Below are 20,856 nucleotides of genomic sequence, written 5' to 3' on the forward strand. Positions count from 1 at the left end.
AAGTAAGTATTTTGTAAGATAATGAAATGAATTCATTTAAATGTTGTCATTTGTCGTTTAATGTTGCCAAAAAAAAACTCATTTCTCAAAAACAAACACCATTTTTCATGTTTTTGACCGTCAACGAACGATTTTTATTTTATTTTTTCATCATCATGTCTCAATGGGTCTTCAAATCATTACATGCTTGATGTGAATGCAATCATCGAACAATGACGATCACAATTGTAATATTCAATAAAGATGATTGTGATCACAAACAAATCAAATAAAATAAATAATGTTGTTGTTGCTGTTGTTTACAAAAGAAATCGAGAGATTTGGTTTGTTTACAACTTATGTGGATCATACATAATCATCTTTAAATCAGTTATCAATTGAAAAAAAAGTATCTGTTGTGTTATTCGATTCATTGATTAATTAAATAAATAAATAAATAAATAAATAAATAGGATTGATAAAATAATTATAATTATTTATATAATTTCATATTTTCACATCACATCGCTTATAAGGTTACAGATTTTTAAAAAAAAAGAAGTAAATATAAATGTTTATTTTAATGCAAAAAAAAAATAGTTAGATAGTTTTGTTGTTTTTTCCGTTCCACAATGTGTCATTGGCGCAAAAATAAGTTTGGTGTTGTTTTGAAATTGATTGGATTTTTTTAGACAAACAAAACAAAAAATAATGCAACTTTGCAGCCACCTCGGTTGCGGACAACAATTATAATTTAATAATAACATTGCATTGCATTAATTAAAATATTTAAAATATAGAAATTTTTTAATACAAACAAATAATTAACATTTATTTATTTTTCAGATTTTTTCATTTTTAAGAATTAAATTAGTTAGTTAGATCAAACTACTTTGTCGAGAGTTTGTTTATATAAAGTAAACAATTAATTTTATAGGTAGGTACCTAATCATCATAATTTAATTAAGAATTCTATTGTTATTGTTGATGTCCAAATATATTAATTAGATTGAATCACAAATTTGTGATATTTTTTCCAACACACTTTAGGCAATAAATATTCCCAAAAAACTTAGTAAATAAGAGAGAGATAGAGAATTATTATTTTTAAAAGACAGACACTGCAAACCACTGACAACAACAACAATATATTGTTTCAGTTTTTAACACAACATCTCCAACACCCCTTCCTTATAACACCTATAATTTTCATACTTCACACCAGTCAAACTCGAAAAACAGTCATATTTAATGTGGTAAAGCACCATACTAAAACAATCAAACATTTTCAAAAATGAATAATAATATTAATAATAATAATATTTATTCACACAATACAATTGGTAATAATAATAATATAAATTTAAACAATTCTCCCATAGACAATAATAATAATTTAAATATCAATGTTAATAGTAATAATAATAATAATAATATAGGAAATAATAGTAATAATAGTTATAACTATAATAAATTAAATAGTAATAGAGATAATAAATACGATAAAGTTGGAAATAAAGATAGAGATTGTTTTCTAAGTTTTTCGACGACGACAACTCAATCCAACGGCAAAATAGGCGGTAAAGTTATGTCTTTTAAGACAAAGTTTGGAATAGCTGCTGGAAACAGGTTGTACAATAGAGTTTTTAATTTATGGCGATCACAGGTCATTAGACAACTGATTGTGGTGATGCAGGTGGTGTTTCTGGCGTATCTACTCTCGAAAGCCGTTCTAAAGTTTCAGATGCTCGACAACAAGTCGACACTGCAGGAGTTTTCGAATTCCGAGTGTTCCGGCGCCGGCCAGAACACCGATTGCACAGTGGGCTCCACCCATTCATTTAAGCGCGTTCTCTTTTTCTATAACGATGGTTTGGCGCGAGATTTGTCCGATCCGTTGGTGAGCGGATTCGCCGAGCACGCCAACGTATTTAGGATTCAGAACGAAGGATTTCCTGCGAGTTACGCTGTGTTCACCTCGTACATGACGGGTGGCGCACCCACCAACTTCATGGGTACGCCGATCGTCGAGGACAACATGATCTACCAGCTGGCAAACTCTGGACAAACCATGAAGTTTGTCGGCACGAGAATGCCGGCATACGATGTGTTGAAATCGGGCAACTACTTCAAGGGTGGCGTCAAAATCGAGTCGACGACGCCCACCTCCAAGCTCTATCAAACGCTGTTTCACTGCGAGTTGAACGATGAGCAGCTGTGCTCGCAGCGCTATCTCAACGAAACGGCAGCTGGCCAGAGCACGAGTATCTTCTTCTCTGGCGATATAGTCGATGAGCGTAATCACATGACGGGCGACAAGTACGATCCGACCACAATCGAAATCATCAACGACTGGATCGGAAACATGGGATACGTCAAGCAATGGATCGATAACAATCCCGATTATCTATTGGTAATATTCAGTGATCACGGTGGTAAACTCACTTCAGAGACTGCTGCACACGGTAAGAACAACGGTGGAAACGAAGCATTCATGATCATTTACAATCCGAGAATAACACCACTTCCACCCAATGAACAAGATAAATTTATTGATCAAGGTATGTTATGTCAATTAACTATATGATGATGTTAAGTTTGTTATTAATCAACGATCATCATCTATTCTATTATAGTCGATGTTTGTAGTACAATTTCTCAACATTTTGTTGGATCAGGTGTTTCAATTCCATCTGTTAACATTGGAAAGTTGGTGCCGACAGCGATTTCCTTGAAGGAAAAGTATCAGTTGTTAAAGTTGAATGCCGATCAATTCAATGTTCTGGGAAAGAAGTGGAGATATAAAATGAATCAAGCAGACTACATTAGAGCGATAAAACTCGGTGAGAATACAGAGAATGATCAGGATTACGAAGAGGCAATCAAGCTATTCACTCGATATATCAACAGTTTGAAGTTGCCATTCTTGAATCTAAAGCGATTCCCTATATTCGAGGTGGTCTTCTTCCCGATAACAATAGCGTTGCTCATAGCAATGCTCATCAGAAAACAGTATGGCAGCGTTAAGAATCTATTCTCAGAGATGCGAAACAACATTGCTCTGGTGATGATTCCCTACTTGGTTATCTTTGGAATCACTGCGTTGTTCTCTGGTTTCTGGGTGTTGTATTGGCATGACGATAACGAATCGATTCACGTATATGTCGCATCGCTGCTGTCGGCACTCGTCATGTACTACGCACCGAACGCAACACAAAACATCAAGAGAACCGTCAGTAAAACCTACAGGTCGCTGTCAGGCGGTTCACTTTCTCAAGTTGCCTATGAGAAGCTCGATAGTGAAGCTGGTGATTCAATAGAGATGAATAGTTTCAATGATGATATAAGTTTAGGAAATACAGAGTTTGACGATTGTTCTGTTTCACTATATAGCAATAACAGCAGCAACAACAGTATTAGTAATCCAACATCACCAAATAACAATAATCAACAACAACAACAACAACAAACAACAAAGTTAAACAACATTGCAACACCATCAATATCATCAACTTCACAACTTGCATATGAATATAAAACACCTGGTCAATGGTTAATTAAATATGCATTCTTTTTATTCTTTATGGCAGTCAGTTTATATTTATTAACAGTTCCACTTGAAGATCTATTCTTAGTTGTAAGTAAAATGATGACAATGTTGTTTATATTATCCAAATATCTAATATAACTTTCTCTCTCTCTCTCAGTATTTATATAAAGGATCTTATTTGTTGGCAGCTTTTGCTTTGACACTCGAATTCTATATACAAAGAAGAAAGCTGATGACACATTTTGTTCATCGTAAACCAAACACACCGGTACCACGAGGTTTCCTGCTACCGTTCTATATAAAATTTGCAATCTACTACCTAATTCTACTAGGTATATTTATATATGATAGATCATGGAGAGGTTCACATGTAATGATGCCCAAATTGGCATTCTGTATCTATTTATTCCTAGGTCTCCATGCATTAGTATTATTCTTTTGTCCAAGATATCTCCAAGCTGATATCTTCTTACCGATTTCAATGGCATTATTCTTTATTTCAAATGATAAAGTAAGTTGCTACTACTACTACTATTATTAGTAATTTATATATGGTTTAATTAAAATCAAAAGCTAATCCAATTTAAAAACAACAATTATTATTATTATAGGAACGATATTATCTTGTATTATTTGTAATTCCACAATTCTATTGTATTAGTAATATGTTTTATTATAAGCTATTCAATACTGTACAACCGATTCTCAACAACTATCGATTATCACAGGGATTCAGTAATAGAAAGTCAAATGCAAACAGTATCTATATGATGAGTCTGAGAGATTTGAATTTCTTTAGTGGTATCACCGATCACTTCCTGCCGTTCGTTGTACTGCTGCTGGCGAGTATTGCGCTGTCTTGCTACAAGTCGATGAAGATGAACTTCCAGATTGGCGATGTCGCCATCTACGTGCCGGGTGTATACGATCCCCCCTCGAGACCGGTATTCTCTGGTTTCATCATGGGTTTCCACAAGCTCGGCTACTTCTTCTTGCTCGGTGCATTCCTCATCAAGTTTGCCAATCCATGTCCACCCGCTCTCTTTGTACGCAAATGGTTCAACAAGCGATTCATGTTTGGTTTCAAGATCAAGAGTAACAAAGACTACGATAGAATAGTTGAGAGTCTTGGTATTCAGATCTGGGGATTCCTCATGTTAATCTTGCTCTGCGCCATATTCTTCTTCCACTTGGGATATTATAATTTCATGATGACAAAGGTAAACCTATCTATCTTGAATAGTCTAAAAATAATATACTAATCACGATCTTTTTTATAATATCATATCATATAGTCATTTGTATTTACAGTAACGATCAGTGTTTTTGTTATATTCTATGGTATATCTTTGGTCACCTCGAACTTTGGTGTATTCTTGTATAATCTTTTCCAAGTTATTTTTGGCAAAAAAGTCAAATGGAATGTATTCATCCAATCTACCATATTTCTGTGTACCTCCACACAAGAATTAGAACAGAACAGTATAGAATAATAAAAACATCACCATCTAAGAAACCCAATTTCGATTTCGATTTAGTATGTTCAGCAGTCTATTATTATATTAACATAGGTGTCTGATTGGATTGTGAAAAAGTCTAAATCTATGATGATGTTTGTTGTTGATATGGTATCCTTTATATGTGCTTATAATAGTGAGGCGAGGTGAGTTGAGGTAAGAGAGTGAGTGGGATTGTTTGTTTTTAGTTTGTGTCACTCCATTAATTAAGGGCCAAATCAAATACCACCACACCATCCATAGTCACGTGACTAATATGACCGACCTACCTGGTAATAAATCTAATCAAATCAAATTAAATCACACACACATACAAAAACCTAACATCGTGATTCTTAAAAATAGGAGTTTCTCTAAGATTTATCGCTCTAAAATTTGAGATATATTTCATTCTCTCTCAGAGTAAGAAACAACCGTTTGGTTCTCTGATGTTTGATTGATTCGATATGCAAACACTAAATTTACATACTCACACATACATCACACCAAAAGATTTCATCAAATCGCAAATTTAAAACCTAGCTCATTGGTCGAGTTTAAATTAGATCACTAAAAAATCGAGAGAGAAGAGCCTTCGCATATCATTGTGTTACAAAATGTCTTTAAATTTAAAGTGAACCAAAATTTTGGCGCCAAAATCTAACCTAAAAAAAAACCAAAAAAACAAAAGATGGTGTTTGAGTATATTTTTGCCTCACATCGATGATCACACCCAATCACTGCACTGAGAAATTGCTTTTAATTTTGCCTCACATCGATGATTGATTCACACCATCACCAGCCAAGCAGAACCACCACAAAAAACTAAACAGTTTTCGAATTTTTCATTAAAAAAGTGATTTTTATATGTTTGTAAACTAAAAAAGATGTGTTTCTGTTCCTGAATTCCTGTGATTGCAAAACACTCTTACCCCCAAATTTCTTTATTAGGCAAAGTTATTATGGCTGTTGTTGAAACTGTTTGGTTAATGTTCACCCAACAAACCAGTGGTGGTGAAATCCGACTCTCACTCTCACTCATTTATAAATTAAATCGCCCACACACAAAAATTATTTTTTCAATATATTTGGGTTAGATTGAAATTTAACTCAATCATTTTTTTTTTCACAACAATCCACATTCAAACAAATAAACAAATAAATATAAATATAAATATAAATATCATATAAATAACATTATCTAAATAAATAATAATAAATAAATATCCATAAAATGTCAACAAGAACATTAAATTATTGTTTTAGAAATTCAAATTTAAATAATTTTCTATCATCACCTAATAATAATATTATTATACAGAGAACTTCTTCATCTCTTTTAAATGATAATAATAATATTAATAGTAATATAAATAATTGTAATAATAGTAATATAAATATGGATAAAACATTTTTCAGTTTTTCAAATCTTTCCATTAATAATCATCATACCTCATTTATAACGGAGAATAACTCTGAAAATGATTTATTTATTTCACAATCGAGTATACCGATGTTGTTACCAGAGTTTGACCAAGATCATAATCACAGCCACTGCCTAGTGGGCAGCAGCCAGACAAGACCTTCCACACCAACTCCACAAAACTACGTACCAAAATGTCCATCTGCACCAAAGAAAAAACCTGTCGTTAAATCAAGAAGAGGTTCTGCAATTCCAAGGATTTTATTCCAAGAATAAATAAATAAATAATAATAATGTATAGAAAAGATCTGAAATCCAACAATCAATCAATCAAACAAACAATCAATCAAACAACCTTTACAATACAAAACACAATGTTTTGTTTTTCCTTACTATCTCTCGATAATGTACATTTGTATTCTAACTTTAACCAATTAAATTAAATAAATAAATTTAATGTATTAATAATTTACCTAAAAAAAAAAAAAAACTTTTTTAATTTTTTGATCTTCAATCTGAGACTCTGTTGTTCCACGATTAAAGCTTTTACTTAATAAACTTAAAACATGTCAAATGTAACTATTTAATTATATTCTAAACATTATATAATAACATATAGTAACATAACTAACTAAATCAATTATATATATATGTAATATGTTTATTTATTTTTAGAAAAGAAAAGGTGAAAATGATAATGATGTATCATCTAAATATACAAAGATAGTTGATCAAGTTAGTGATGAAGTTGTAAGTAATATTATAATAATAATAATAATAATGATGATGATATCATTTACTAACTTTTACTTTAATTTGTTTAAACCTTACAAAAGTTTGAAGAACTTAATCAAAATACATTAAAGAAACTCGTGTTATCATTTGAAAAGAAATATAATAATAACCAAGAAATGCGTTTAAAGTATTCTAAACAACCTGAAAAGTATGTAAATGTTTGCTCTTAGTTCTTAGTTATATAGATCTAGCAAAACAATTAATAACTTTAAAATTGATTATTACAAAAAAACTAGATTTATGGACAGTGAAATAGAGTTATATGAAGAGATTAAAAAGTTACAGATCATCGCCACAGCACCAGAGTTGTATCCTCTCTTTATTAAACTGGGGTCGGTTACATCGTTGGGATCACTTTTACTACATGACAACACCGATATCGTTATTGATACAATCGATCTGTTTCAAGAGTTGACCGCACAGGAATCACCTACACAAGATGAATCTCTATCTTTAACAAACAGTATTGTATGTTATTAGAGTATTGTTAGTCAATCACATAACTAGCTAACTAACTAACTAACTATTCTATTCTTAAGTTTGAAAATGGTATATTAGAGGTATTGGTTCAACAGACATTTGACAAATTAGAATGTAGTAATCCCGATGAACAACAAGCAGTACACAACATTCTTAATATATTTGAGAATCTTTTAGAGGTAAAGCCACTGGAAACATCCAAAATACTTGTTGATAAATCAAATGTATTCAAATATATTCTAGACACTATTTCAAATAAATCGACACCATTACCAATTAGATTGTAAGTAATAACCATTATTATCTCGAATCTGATGATCTGTTATTACAATTAATATTAATTAATGTTTGATTTATACAAATATATAGATATTGTTGTGAGATCTTATCAATTATATTACAAGAGTACGAAGAAAGTAGAACAGAGTTTGGTAAAAAAGATGGAATCGAAAGATTATTAATTGTTATATCTGTAACTATTCGTTGATATATATATATCGTTATCTATTCATTGTAATTTATAATAAGTATACTAATAATAGATTAAAACCAATAGGCATATAAAAAGAAATCACCAGAATCATTGGAGGAGAGTGAAATGGTAGAGAATATATTTAGTTCGCTCTGTTCTTGTTTATTTAATCATCGTAAAAACAAAGAGTTATTTATAAAGTCTGAGGGTATTGAGTTAATGTTGTTATTTATCAAGTATGTTTGTTATTTTCATTGACATTCAGAGTCAGAGGATAATAATTAACTAATCTTTAACCTCTTCTTTTTAGGAATAAAACAACACTCAGAAGTTCTGCACTCAAAGTATTCAACTATGCATTGTCCGATGACAGAGTATGTTGTGAAAGATTCGTAGATCAACTCGGTCTCAAGACTTTGTTTTCATCTCTAATGAAAAAAGTAAAGTCAAAGCATAACAAAAAGGTTTATAATGAATCAGAGGATGAAGGTATGTTATGTTATGCTTTGTTACTATGTTATTGCAACAAATAATATAATGATCATAATAAGTTTAAACACTAATTAACTTATTATCTTTATTTTACAAAATTATAAAATTATTATAATAGAGCATATAATTACTACGATATTCTCATTGTTGTTCAATCTTGAGAAACGATCGGAGCGATACAACAGAGTAGTTTCAAAGTTTACAGAGAATCAGTTTGAGAAGATCGACAGATGCTTTGAGCTAATCGACAAGTACACGAAAAGATTGGTTGCACTTGAGAACGATTTGAAACAAGAAGAGGATGAATACGATGAAGATGAATTGTTTTTAAAGAGAATCGATGCAGGTTTATTAAAGCTACAAATATTGGATTTGATCATTGCCATTTTATATTCGGAGCAAAACGATGTAAGTACACACACACTTTGCAACATTATTCAAAACGATTGAACACCAAACTTTTAAAGTTATTAACATTTACAAAACAAAAACAAAAACATGCGCTCAACAGTTGAAAAGTAAAATAGATACCTCAATGAAACAAAAGAATATCAGTAAGAATAACATTAGACAAGTATTAATAGGTAGGTAGTAACTTTAGAGTTCAAATTTGGTCAATTAATAATTCATTCTAATCAATATGTTTGTTTTTTCATAATTATTATAATAATATACAGAGTATAGAGATGGACTTGATGATACAACTGAAGAAAAGAGAAAACAAATTGACTATGTTAGTTCAGTAATAACAAGTTTCGAAAAATAATAATAATAATAATAATAATAATAGTATTAATGATAATTACAGTTAGTTATTCATGAATCAGTGCAGTGTAACAAGTAACATAAAGTAAATAAAATTATAATTGGATGTTCATATCGATAACAGTTCAAGTTAAAACGTATCGATAACAGTAAATAATAATATCTTGATATCATATTCTTTGAATTCAGTAATTAAACTGTCCAGTAATTTTAATTACTATCCTATGAAATAGATATATATGTAGTTAGATATAGAGAGTTAGATAAATACATTTATATTAATAAACAAGTTTATATCATTATGTTAATCAATTTTTTCACTTTCACTACACTACTGTTCAAAACCCAAATTTTTTTACTAATGTTAAAGTAAAGGTAAGAGATTTAATAACAATAGATAGTGATATACCTTTTGTTAAATTGATTGGATGTATTGACAGATTTTATGCTTATGCTTATTCTAATCAGAAAGTTGATGGTTAACCTTTTTGTTTTAGTAACTCTATATTCAATAACTTACTACCCAATCATTTATAAATGAAATCATTCACAACAACAGTAGTAGTGGCAGTAGCTACAACCAACAAACAGTAAGTAAATATAATGTATCTATGTGGACTTTCTTTCGATTGACGTATCCATCAATAGTTGATTGTTTTTGCTGTTTTTGTAAATCTACTATCATTCAAAACCTTTGGTTTATGAAATATATAGATACGTGTATCAAATCAAATGAAGAGAGAAAAACCAAACCAACTTGACATATATATGCATACTTTTATATTAAATATCAATATGACGATAACTTCCAAATAAGTAAAAATCACAATCGCCAATCATATAAGAGACATTCTTTTCTCTCACATTAATATACTAGGTTGACTTCACACCATATATATTCTATTATCTTAATGCATTCCTACTGCTCCTCAAAATAAAATCTTACTACACACAAGTAAGTCCAACTATTAAAGGAAAGAATGGTTGGATTGGATCACTTTCTTTGTTCGTTTGGTGGTGATTTTGTGTGTGTATATATATATATGATATTCAATAACTAAAACACACACACATTTATATATATGTACATTTATATATGAGTGGAGTGTGTTTTATAGTTAATCAGATGATAGAACAGACCTATGATAATATAAATAGGAGTAGTACAAAATGGATGAAGATGTAACTAATGATGATGATGATAATGATGATGTTGTTAATAATGATTTTAAATCAATTATATCTCAGTTTTGATATCACATATCATACCACATCAACAGTTCCCCACCAACTAGATATTATCATTATCATTTATCATCAAACAGCAACAACAACAACAATCACAAACACACACACATATAATTAATGAATTCATTCCTGATGAGTGTGTTGCTACTCATTAGTGTTTTGTTTTAACGATTTTTTTCAATTGAATCCTCTCTGGTGGTTACACAAGTGATGAGCTGACATCAATATGAGAAAACAAATCACTCATGATGTTTGTGTGTGGTGGTAGTAGAATAGATGGTAATGCCAACTCTTGTCAATGTGTTTTTTCTAAAAGAAGATTGTTCTTGGTAACAGATATATTTCCTGAATATAATATCTGTTGTTTTCTTTACAGCATCATTTTGTGTTTCCTCCAATTAATATATGATTTCCATCATCAAACAACCACACCCACTACTACTATTTCTAACACACAATCACCACATCCTCCTAAAACAAATATAACAAATATAACAACAACAACAACAACAATACCATTTTCTTTTCAATTCATAATTCATTCATATTTAATAAATTAATTAAGTAGTACCATCATTTTAATACTCTGTTTAGTGTTGGTTGTTGTTGTTGTTTGAAGGAAGTGTTTTGTTTTAATAGATTCAACAAATATATGCAACAATAATACTTGTCGTTGTGTGACACCAGTGGTTTCAGAAAAAAACAATACCAACAACAAGATATGTTATGTTGTCCTGTTCCATCACTTTTTTTTTTTTTTTTTTGATATTATTTTGGGAAGCATTCAGAGTGTGGTGGTAGTTGATATTCACATGTTTCGAAATTTAATACGACCCACTCACCACATATTTTACTCTCTGCTCTAAAAAATATAAAACAAAATACATCAATCAATCAAGACGCATCACCCACCTACCAAAGAATCAAAAACAAAACAAGGAAAGCATATATAAATTTTGAGTGCTCTGGATCTAAACAACAACACATTCACGCAACTGAATTTTTATACTCTTGAATTGCTTAGCGCATCACACATTCACATACAGTTATGCAACAACCACGGTCACTCAAAATTGAAACCATTCTCTTGGGTTAGTCGACTACCAAAATTGAAACATGAAAATGATATCAACTGAGAATTTTTTTTATAAGCGATACATCTATATATTAATTTGGTAGTTAAATGAATTGAAATAATATTATAACATAACACCGCACCTGCACTTTTCATTCACCCCAAAAAAACATTATTATTAATTTATTACTATTAATATTAATAATATTGTTAATATTATTAATATTATTATGATTATTAAAGTTGGTAACCCCCACTACCAATCTGTTAAACACCACCACTCACACACTGATCAGAGGTTAAGTACATATATATATATAACAGTGTGGTGATTTCTTTTAGGTATTGTTGAAACCAACCATCTTTTTTGTTTTTCTTTTCAAACAACTCCTTCTCTTACACCTAATACCAAACATGATTACTTCCTACTACTATTGGATTTGTTGTTGTTGTTGTTGTTGTTGTTATTGTTGTTGGTTTGGACCAAAATGGTTGATTTTTAAAAACCAACTCATCATTTTGAACAACATCAACCACTACTGATTTTGATAATATCATAAAAATAAAATGTCTCACCAACTCAACCACCACCACCATCATCAACCACTCAGCAATTCACACTCACCATGCGATGCTTCTTCCTTATAAAATATGGATTTATAAAGATATATATTAATTTTTAAAAATATCAAACATAACATATGCTTTTGGGTATTTTATTTCAATTTTGTTGGTAAAAGTAAAATAGGAATACATAAATCAAAATTTTGTTTAAATATCACATCTTCATCATCAACAAACATTTATCTTTTTTAAATTGCCATTTCTTGATATTTCACATCCATCATTTTGGCAAAAATATTAATAATATTATTTTTTTTTCCTAAATATTAATAATATTTTCCATTTTCCATTTTTCCACATTCTTTTTTTATAATAATTATATTATATTATTTATTTATTTATAATAATATTTTATTTATTTATTTATTCACCAATTCTTTCCTGAATATTATTTATTTAATTTTAAATTAATTTTTTCCAATTTCCTCTTTTAATAATTTATAAATTATTAGTTTTTTTCTTTTTTAAATTACAATAAACAATGATGGCAATGGTAAATACTATGGGATATCAAGTTGGCCTTTATCCATATCAGAATCCCAATTATGTTCACCAAATCCAAACGGTTCCAACAAACGAATACGATTCCTCATATATTGAGCAAAATCTGTTTTTCCAATATCCACAACAACAACAGCAACCACAACATTTGCAACAAATTCCTGCACAACCACTCCAATCAAACACACATCATCACCATCAACAACATCCCCAACAATTCACAACAACCAGTCCAACTACTAGTCCCAACAGTAGAAAGCGACCATATGATATTCTTTCTTCGCCACCCAACTACTCCATACAACAACTCTATTCACCAAATACATATCAAATTCATCAACAGCAGTTGCAGCACCAACAACTACAGCAACAACAACTTCAACAACAACAGCAACAACAACTTCAACATATTCAATCTTCACCAAGCAGCAGTGCCTACAATTTCGTTCCAATTTCACAACCGACTACACCACCAACAACAGATATTGATGAAGATATCGAAGAGCAACTTCGTGACTATCTCTCACCAATGTTCTCCAAGTTCTTTGACCAAACCACCAAAGAGCATCTATCAACTCTGATCGCCGACTTTTTAAATGATGAACTTCCGCTCAGATCTATCATCAATGAACTAAGAATGATGGTAATGGACGACAGATCTTTGCTTCACTATCTCATCGAGATATTTATCGTTATGGACACCACCAACAAAATGTACAGCTTCCTCCTTGAGAATGGAGTTGAAGAACATGAACTAAATATAGATACAAAGAATTTTGCAATGTTATTTGATACCGAAAATGGTTTCAAAAAGGTAAACTATTAATCAATCTTTTCTTTTATTAATAATGGTTACTAATTTTTAATTATAATAGTTTAACCTAGACTTACAAAGAGAACGCTCAAGAAAAAGTGTGAGTAGAGGACTGAGAAATCCACCAAACAAATGGACCAAAGAAGAATCACAGAGATTGATTCAGTTGGTTCACGAGAGTGGTGATAAACAATGGAAGAAGATCGCCATCCAAATTGGCGGTGGAAAAACAGGTGCACAATGTGCACAACACTGGAAGCGTGTGCTCTGTCCAGCCATCAGAAAAGGCAGCTGGGACGAAGAGGAAGAAGCTAAACTTTTCATTTTGGTCGACAAGCACGGACAGAGCTGGAAGAACGTCGCCAGCGAGATTAGAACCAGAACCGACATTCAGTGTCGCTATCAGTACTTCAAGAGTTGCATGTCACGTGAAGTACCATGGTCGCCAAAGGAAGACGAACTACTACAGAAAAAGGTGATCGAATGCAAACAAGAGGGAAGAGACATCAGTTGGATGGATCTATCAAAGGCAATGGCACGCGCAAGACAAACAAAGATTCCAAGAACTGCCCTTGAATGTAAATCAAGATGGGAAGCAATCTCCATTGGTTCAATCGTTGATGGTTTAGATTTATCTTCAAACTTTTAATCAAAAGAAAAACAAACTTTACTTTCAAAACATTGTTTGAAAGAAAGGATAAAAAATAATAATAATTAAAAAAAAAACAAAAAAAACAATCTAATAAATAAATATTCAGATATTAATATTTGTATATAAAAAAATTAAATTTATCATTTTTATTATTATAATTTTAATTTATAATGTTATCCCTACTTTAATTAAAAAAAAAAGAATAAGTTTTAGTTAGTTATAACTTGATAATAAAATAATAATAACAATTTAATAATAAAGAGTTTTGATATTATATAAATCAGGTTGTATAAGTTAAGGGTCATAGTTGTCACACTAAATCTTTCAATTTTCATCAGATAATAATAATAATATATTATAAATATATTTTATTTTATTTATTTATACATACTTCTTGTTGCTTAGACAGTTAAAAATTGATCAAACTTTTGAAAGGTTTTTCTAGCTGCGGAGTCAGCCGACCTACAAAAAAACAAAACAATACCAAAAATCTTACTATTTTTTAAACAGAACTTCATTATTATTTTTTTCATTAATATTATCATTTTTATTTTTTCAATTAATATAATTTTTTTTTTTTTTTTTTGTAAATATTTTTTAAAATTAGTATAATACAGTTATCAACAAAATATAAATTAGGATATAGTAAATATAATAAAAATTGGAATATAATAATAATAATATAATAGAGTATTTTGTTAGTGATTTTGTTGTTGTTGTTTTTATAGTTTGCATTATCACTTTTCATCTAGTTTCAAGTTTAATCAATATGTTGACATCATCATCATCGTCGTCGTCGAGTCAACAGTCATCATCATCAATGAAAGATGTAACAATGGTTGACTGCTTGGTATCCGATGAGTTAAACAATACTAGTTCATCTTATTATGGTCCGTTCAGTGGATTGTTAGAGTTACCGACACATTGGAGTTCCAAAGAGAAAGAGAAATCCGGTAATCTCGATTTGAACTCGAGTAATATGCGTGTTACATACAAGTCGCCAAAGGAGAATGGCGATGCCGGATTGGTGCGTGCCAACCACCCGATTCCACCGGCATGCGGAATCTACTATTTCGAGGTGAAAGTCATTAGCAAAGGCAAAGATGGCTATATAGGCGTCGGTGTGTGCACACAGCAGATGCTGCTGTCGCGACTGCCTGGCTGGGAGAAGAATTCCTACGGTTATCACGGTGACGACGGTCACTTTTTCAAGGGTGCCGGCTCGGGCAAGTCTTACGGCCCGACCTACACAACGAACGACGTCATCGGATGCTGCATCAATTTTGTACATAATACACTGTTTTTCACAAAGAATGGAGTTCCTCTTGGTGAGGCGGCCAACGACATCAAAGGACTGACACTCTATCCTTGCGTTGGACTGCGCACACTTGGCGAGTCGGTAGAGGCCAACTTTGGACAGAAATCATTTGTTTTTGAAATTGCACAACTCTTTAAGGAGGAGAGATTGAAGATCTATAAAAGTCTGCAGGTCACACCGACCAATCACGAAGAGATGACCTCAACACAGCTCGTTCTCGGATATCTCATGCACCATGGATACCCAGAGACCGTTAAACTATTTGCAAATGCAACAGGAATCAATGATAGTAGTTTAGAGTCACAATTAGATGATATAAAGAATAGACAGAGTAAGTAGAAATGCAATTACATAGTCAATAGTTTGTTTATAAACAGTTTATTAACAATCATTTGTTTGTTTGTTTGTTTGTTTGCTTTGATAATAATTACAGAGATTTCAGATTTATTATTAAATGGTGATGTCGAAAAGGTGATAGCAGAGTTGAATAGATTATATCCAGAATTCCTTTTAAAGAGAAGAGACATTTTATTTAAGTTGTATTGTCAAAAGTTTATAGAGATGATAAAGGTTGCACCGTTGGAAGATACATTGGCATTTGGCAAGGATCTATATAAATTCATACAAGAGTCACCCGAGAATGAAGCAAGTCTAAATGAAGTATTCTCTTTGATTGCCTATCAGGATCCATACTCAAGTCCTGTCTCCTACCTCATGCAACCAAGTAGGAGAGATCCAATTGTTAGTGATTTAAATCGTGCTTTATTAGGTAAATAATCATTCATTCATTAATGAACAGTATTTTAACATTGATTATTAAATAACTAACATTTAAAATAATCTACTACTATTTAATCACCTTTTTTTTTTTTTTAGTTTATTGTAATAAACCATCAACACCAGTACTAGAAAAGATAGTTAAACAGGTAAAGGTTGTCATTAACGAAGTTGTTGTACATAATGCTGCACCCTCAGCCATATTTATGAATCTAAATGAATTTATAGAGCACGATGAAAACTAAAGCAAGGTACATTCAATTTATATAAACAAAAATAAACAATATTGTACTTTTTAATGTATAGTTTAAACTAAATGTTTAAAAAACAATATCAATGTATATTTAAAATAGATTATTAGATAGATAGTGTTATAGAGTTTAATTATTATGATTGTTTAGCAAATACATTAAAACTAAATGATTTCTTTATTTATTATAATTAGTTAGTTTTACTAAATATCCTGTTTGTTTTAAATTAAAGGTTGACTTGATTTATTTATTTATCAACCCAATCTACTGATTTTGAAACAGCTTTGTGCCAATCGTTTATTCTCTTCATGTGATCGATGTTTGGATTAGGTGTGAATCTCTTTCCAATGTGGAATTGCATAGCCGATGACCAAACACCAACTGTAAGTCCGGCAGCATATGCAGCACCAAAACATGTTGTCTCTAAATTGTGTGGACGAACAACAGGTAATCCAAGAATATCTGCTTGTATTTGCAATAGAAGATCATTCATAGTCATTCCACCATCGACTCTCAGCTCTACAAGTTTATCATTTGAATCCTTTTCCATAGATTTCAGAACTTCATACGTTTGAAAACACGTTGACTCTAACATAGCTCTTGCAATATGAGCTTTATTTGTATGATGTGTTAATCCTACCATTACACTAAAGTAGTATAGTAATAAATAAAAAAAAAAGTTAATATGACGTTTGTTGTATATGTATACGATTTGACTTGATTCAGTAAAGTAAAATAAAACTCATACCCTCTTGCATCATCTCTCCAATGAGGAGCGAATAAGCCTGAAAAAGCTGGAACAATATACATTCCTCCAGTGTCCTGTACAGAGTTGGCCAATGCTTCGATTTCCTTTGAGTTGTTGGCAAATCCTAGATTTTCAATTAGCCATTTTACTCCTGCGCCTGCCACGGCGATCGAACCTTCCAGTGCATAGTGTACAGGTGAATCTTTACCAAGTTTGTAGCAAACGGTTGTCAAAAGTCCATGTTTCGAGTGGACAATATCGTCACCCGTGTTGTAGAGCAAGAAACAACCGGTACCATAAGTGTTTTTCGCTTGTCCTTTGTCAAAGCACATCTGACCGACCATCGCAGACTGTTGATCACCCAACACACTTGCAATGGGTACACCAGCGAGTGGACCACTCTCTACGTGACCGTAGATCTCTGCGGAGCTGCATATCTTTGGTAGCAGGCTGTTTGGAACGTCAAAGAAATCGCACAGCTTTGAATCCCATTCGAGCGTGGCGAGATTCATTAGCATGGTACGCGAAGCGTTGGTAACATCTGTAATGTGTGTCTTTTTGTTTGTCAAATTCCAAACTAACCAACTGTCAATGGTTCCAGCGAGTGCATTGCTCTGGTCGATCTCTGGCACGTTTTCAATGAGCCATCTTAGTTTTACAGCAGAGAAATAGTTGGCAATTGGTAATCCACATATATCTCTAAGATAATCTTTTGGAACTATTTGTTGTTGTGATTGTGATTGTTGTTCTTTTTTCAATAGAGACTCTGCTTTTGTGTTGAATCTGTTTACAATGGAAGAAGTTCTAGTATCACTCCAAACGATTGCATTGTGATATGGTTTTCCAGTGTTTTTATCCCAAACAATAGTGGTTTCTCTCTGATTGGTGATTCCTATTGCTTTGATATCACTTATTTCACCGATGTTTGTTTCTTTGTATTTGTTCAACACCTGTGAGATACACTCATTCACTGAATTTATGATTTCCAGACCATCATGTTCAACCCATCTATGATCATAGATTTTATTTTAAAATTAGTTGTAAAAATAACTTTTTTTTTGTTTTGAATAGAATGATTTACCCTGGATTAGGATGATATTGTTTTAGTGGAATCTGATGAGATAGAACAGTATCACCTTTGGAATCAAATAATATAAATCTTGTTGAGGATGTTCCTTGATCAATAGAGCCAATGAAAGGCTTTTCAAAATTGATTTGTTGTTGTCCAGACATATAGTTTCTATAAAAGTAAAATTTAACTCTATTTATATTTATTATATTTATCTTGTTTGTTGTTTTATTAAATAAAGAGAGCATTATAATGAATGAACTTGTTGTTTAACAAGAAGAGTTTAATTTTGTTTTTTGATTTTTATTTTTTTTGAACAAAAATAGCGCAATTTGTGTAAAAAAAGTATTGGGTAGGTTTATCTTTGTAAGAAAAGTGGTGCTTTTGAAAGGTGAAAAGAAATCAGTCGACAAACTTTTTATTTTTCATAGATCTTTCTTTTCAGACGAAAAATGTTTAGATTATTATTTAATCATCAACAACATAGAACTACTATTTTAAATACAAATAGATTATTATTTAATAATAATAATAATAGTAGATTCTATTCTTCATATGTTGTTGCTGCAGCTGCTACTGGTGATAATGTAATTAAAACATTAAGATCAAGAGGATTCATCTATCAGATGACAAATAACGATGAGGAGATGGTGAAGATTACAAACACATCAATATCGTTGTATGCTGGATTCGATCCCACTGCAGATAGTCTTCATATTGGTAATCTATTAACTCTGATGGTACTGCTACACTTTAAGCGTCACGGACACAAACCAGTTGCATTGCTTGGTGGTGCCACTGCACTCATCGGTGATCCAAGTGGTAAATCAACTGATAGACCACAATTAGATAGATCCTATGTTGAAAACAATTCATCATATATCAAGTAAGTAATTGTAATTGCACTAGTGGCATTTCGATTGAAAAACAAAAAGTGTAGACTAGTCTGATGATATATACTAACAACTGCTTGCTAATTAATTAACTGTGCAATTATAATTGCATTGCAGTGAAAACATTGTTGATATTCTTGGTAAGGATACAACTATCGTTAATAATATCGATTGGAATAAGAGTATCTCTATTATCGATTTCTTTAGAGATGTAGGAAGATATTTTAGAGTTGGAAATATGCTAAGAAAGGATTTCGTACATAATAGACTTGGAACACTCTCAGAGAATGGTAAACAATTGTCGTTGAACGACGACGACTCTGCATCGGGTATCAGTTTGCCAGAGTTTTGTTATTCATTGTTCCAGGCCAATGACTTTGTACATCTCAATCAGACACACCAATGTGTAATACAAGTTGGAGGTTCAGATCAATGGGGAAATATCACTGATGGTTGCGAACTAATCAAAAAGAAACTGAGTAAACCTGCATACGGTATTACCATTCCACTATTAACCAATTCACAAGGTAAAAAACTTGGTAAAAGTGAAGGAAATTCCATATGGTTATCATCAAAAAAGTAATTGTTATCTATCTATCTAAACAAATCAATTGAATTGATTACTCAAAATACTAATTAATATTAATATTTGATTTTCAACAGAACAAGCGCATACAATTTCTATCAATATTGGATTCAAGTTTCCGATCAAGATGTAGAGAAACTTTTGAAACTATTTACTTTGTTGCCACTCGAGGAAATTCAGAGTATCGTTGATGCTCACAACAAAGAACCACATCTACGATTGGGACAAAAGAAAATAGCAGAGTGTGTCACTCAACTGGTACACGGAGATAGAGGTTTGGAGGATGCGATTAAAACTACAAATTTATTGTTTGGCGATAACAAATTGAATTTACAAGATCATTCCGAATCAAAGGAGATCGGTAGATTGCTCTCTGGTGTCAATATTTCAACTAGTTTGTCCAAGTCAGAGTATCTGTCGACTCCAATCAGCAGCATCTTTTCCAAGGTTTCCGGTTTGTCAAAGAACCAATCGAAATTGCTAATCAACAACCAATCACTCTACCTCAATGGTGAACAAGTTAAATCGCCAGCACAACTGCTGGAGCCCGAATGTTTGATTGACAATAGCTTTGTCATTCTAAGATCTGGTAAAAAGGCATTCCATTTGATCAAATTCGATTAACATTTTTAAAAATAAATAGAGTAGTAGTTCCGTTTCATTGTTTATTAAAAGTTTTTTAATTTCGGTTTTCTCTCGAGCACCCAAACAGAATTGATTCCTTTAGGCAATTCTTCACCGTTGATCTCCACTGAAACTTCAAAGCCAAGTTTTTGGAAAAATGGAATCGATCTCTGTTTAAAGATCAGTGCCTTACAAATACGACTGGAGAAATCACACCATTCTAA

General features: G+C 31.6%; 7 protein-coding genes across 7 annotated transcripts; 6 read left to right on the forward strand and 1 right to left on the reverse strand.

Annotated features, from left to right (window-relative positions):
• Positions 1-1,273: 1,273 nt before the first annotated feature.
• Positions 1,274-5,599, forward strand: PPL_11315 (uncharacterized protein; the record flags this gene model as incomplete). The annotated part of the gene is made up of 6 exons (XM_020582071.1): positions 1,274-2,540; positions 2,616-3,616; positions 3,752-3,780; positions 3,881-4,040; positions 4,141-4,685; positions 5,569-5,599. The coding sequence occupies 6 exons, from the start codon at positions 1,274-1,276 to the stop codon at positions 5,597-5,599; spliced, it is 3,033 nt and encodes a 1,010-aa protein (XP_020427374.1).
• A 660-nt stretch (positions 5,600-6,259) lies between these two features.
• On the forward strand, positions 6,260-6,724 carry PPL_11316 (uncharacterized protein; the record flags this gene model as incomplete). Its single annotated transcript, XM_020582072.1, has 1 exon — positions 6,260-6,724. One exon carries the CDS (start codon positions 6,260-6,262, stop codon positions 6,722-6,724), a length of 465 nt encoding a protein of 154 aa, XP_020427375.1.
• Positions 6,725-7,014: 290 nt separating this feature from the next.
• ctnnbl1 (beta-catenin-like protein 1) lies at positions 7,015-10,268 on the forward strand (the record flags this gene model as incomplete). Its single annotated transcript, XM_020582073.1, has 12 exons — positions 7,015-7,023; positions 7,124-7,198; positions 7,285-7,391; positions 7,429-7,711; positions 7,783-8,006; positions 8,093-8,195; positions 8,280-8,431; positions 8,506-8,684; positions 8,806-9,033; positions 9,215-9,271; positions 9,365-9,420; positions 10,167-10,268. The coding sequence occupies 12 exons, from the start codon at positions 7,015-7,017 to the stop codon at positions 10,266-10,268; spliced, it is 1,575 nt and encodes a 524-aa protein (XP_020427376.1).
• A 2,633-nt stretch (positions 10,269-12,901) lies between these two features.
• On the forward strand, positions 12,902-14,363 carry mybN (SANT/Myb-like DNA-binding domain-containing protein; the record flags this gene model as incomplete). The annotated part of the gene is made up of 2 exons (XM_020582074.1): positions 12,902-13,714; positions 13,776-14,363. 2 exons carry the CDS (start codon positions 12,902-12,904, stop codon positions 14,361-14,363), a joined length of 1,401 nt encoding a protein of 466 aa, XP_020427377.1.
• Positions 14,364-15,135: 772 nt separating this feature from the next.
• PPL_11319 (uncharacterized protein) lies at positions 15,136-16,706 on the forward strand (the record flags this gene model as incomplete). The annotated part of the gene is made up of 4 exons (XM_020582075.1): positions 15,136-15,487; positions 15,932-16,015; positions 16,118-16,453; positions 16,561-16,706. 4 exons carry the CDS (start codon positions 15,136-15,138, stop codon positions 16,704-16,706), a joined length of 918 nt encoding a protein of 305 aa, XP_020427378.1.
• Positions 16,707-16,959: 253 nt separating this feature from the next.
• On the reverse strand, positions 16,960-18,693 carry PPL_11320 (glycerol kinase; the record flags this gene model as incomplete). The annotated part of the gene is made up of 3 exons (XM_020582076.1): positions 16,960-17,359; positions 17,461-18,468; positions 18,542-18,693. The coding sequence occupies 3 exons, from the start codon at positions 18,691-18,693 to the stop codon at positions 16,960-16,962; spliced, it is 1,560 nt and encodes a 519-aa protein (XP_020427379.1).
• A 288-nt stretch (positions 18,694-18,981) lies between these two features.
• mtyrS (tyrosine--tRNA ligase) lies at positions 18,982-20,632 on the forward strand (the record flags this gene model as incomplete). Its single annotated transcript, XM_020582077.1, has 3 exons — positions 18,982-19,415; positions 19,540-20,001; positions 20,086-20,632. 3 exons carry the CDS (start codon positions 18,982-18,984, stop codon positions 20,630-20,632), a joined length of 1,443 nt encoding a protein of 480 aa, XP_020427380.1.
• Positions 20,633-20,856: the final 224 nt, after the last annotated feature.

The sequence above is a fragment of the Heterostelium album genome (genome assembly GCF_000004825.1).
Source record: "Heterostelium album PN500 unplaced genomic scaffold PPL_scaffold13, whole genome shotgun sequence".
Taxonomy (NCBI): Eukaryota; Evosea; class Eumycetozoa; order Acytosteliales; family Acytosteliaceae; genus Heterostelium; species Heterostelium album.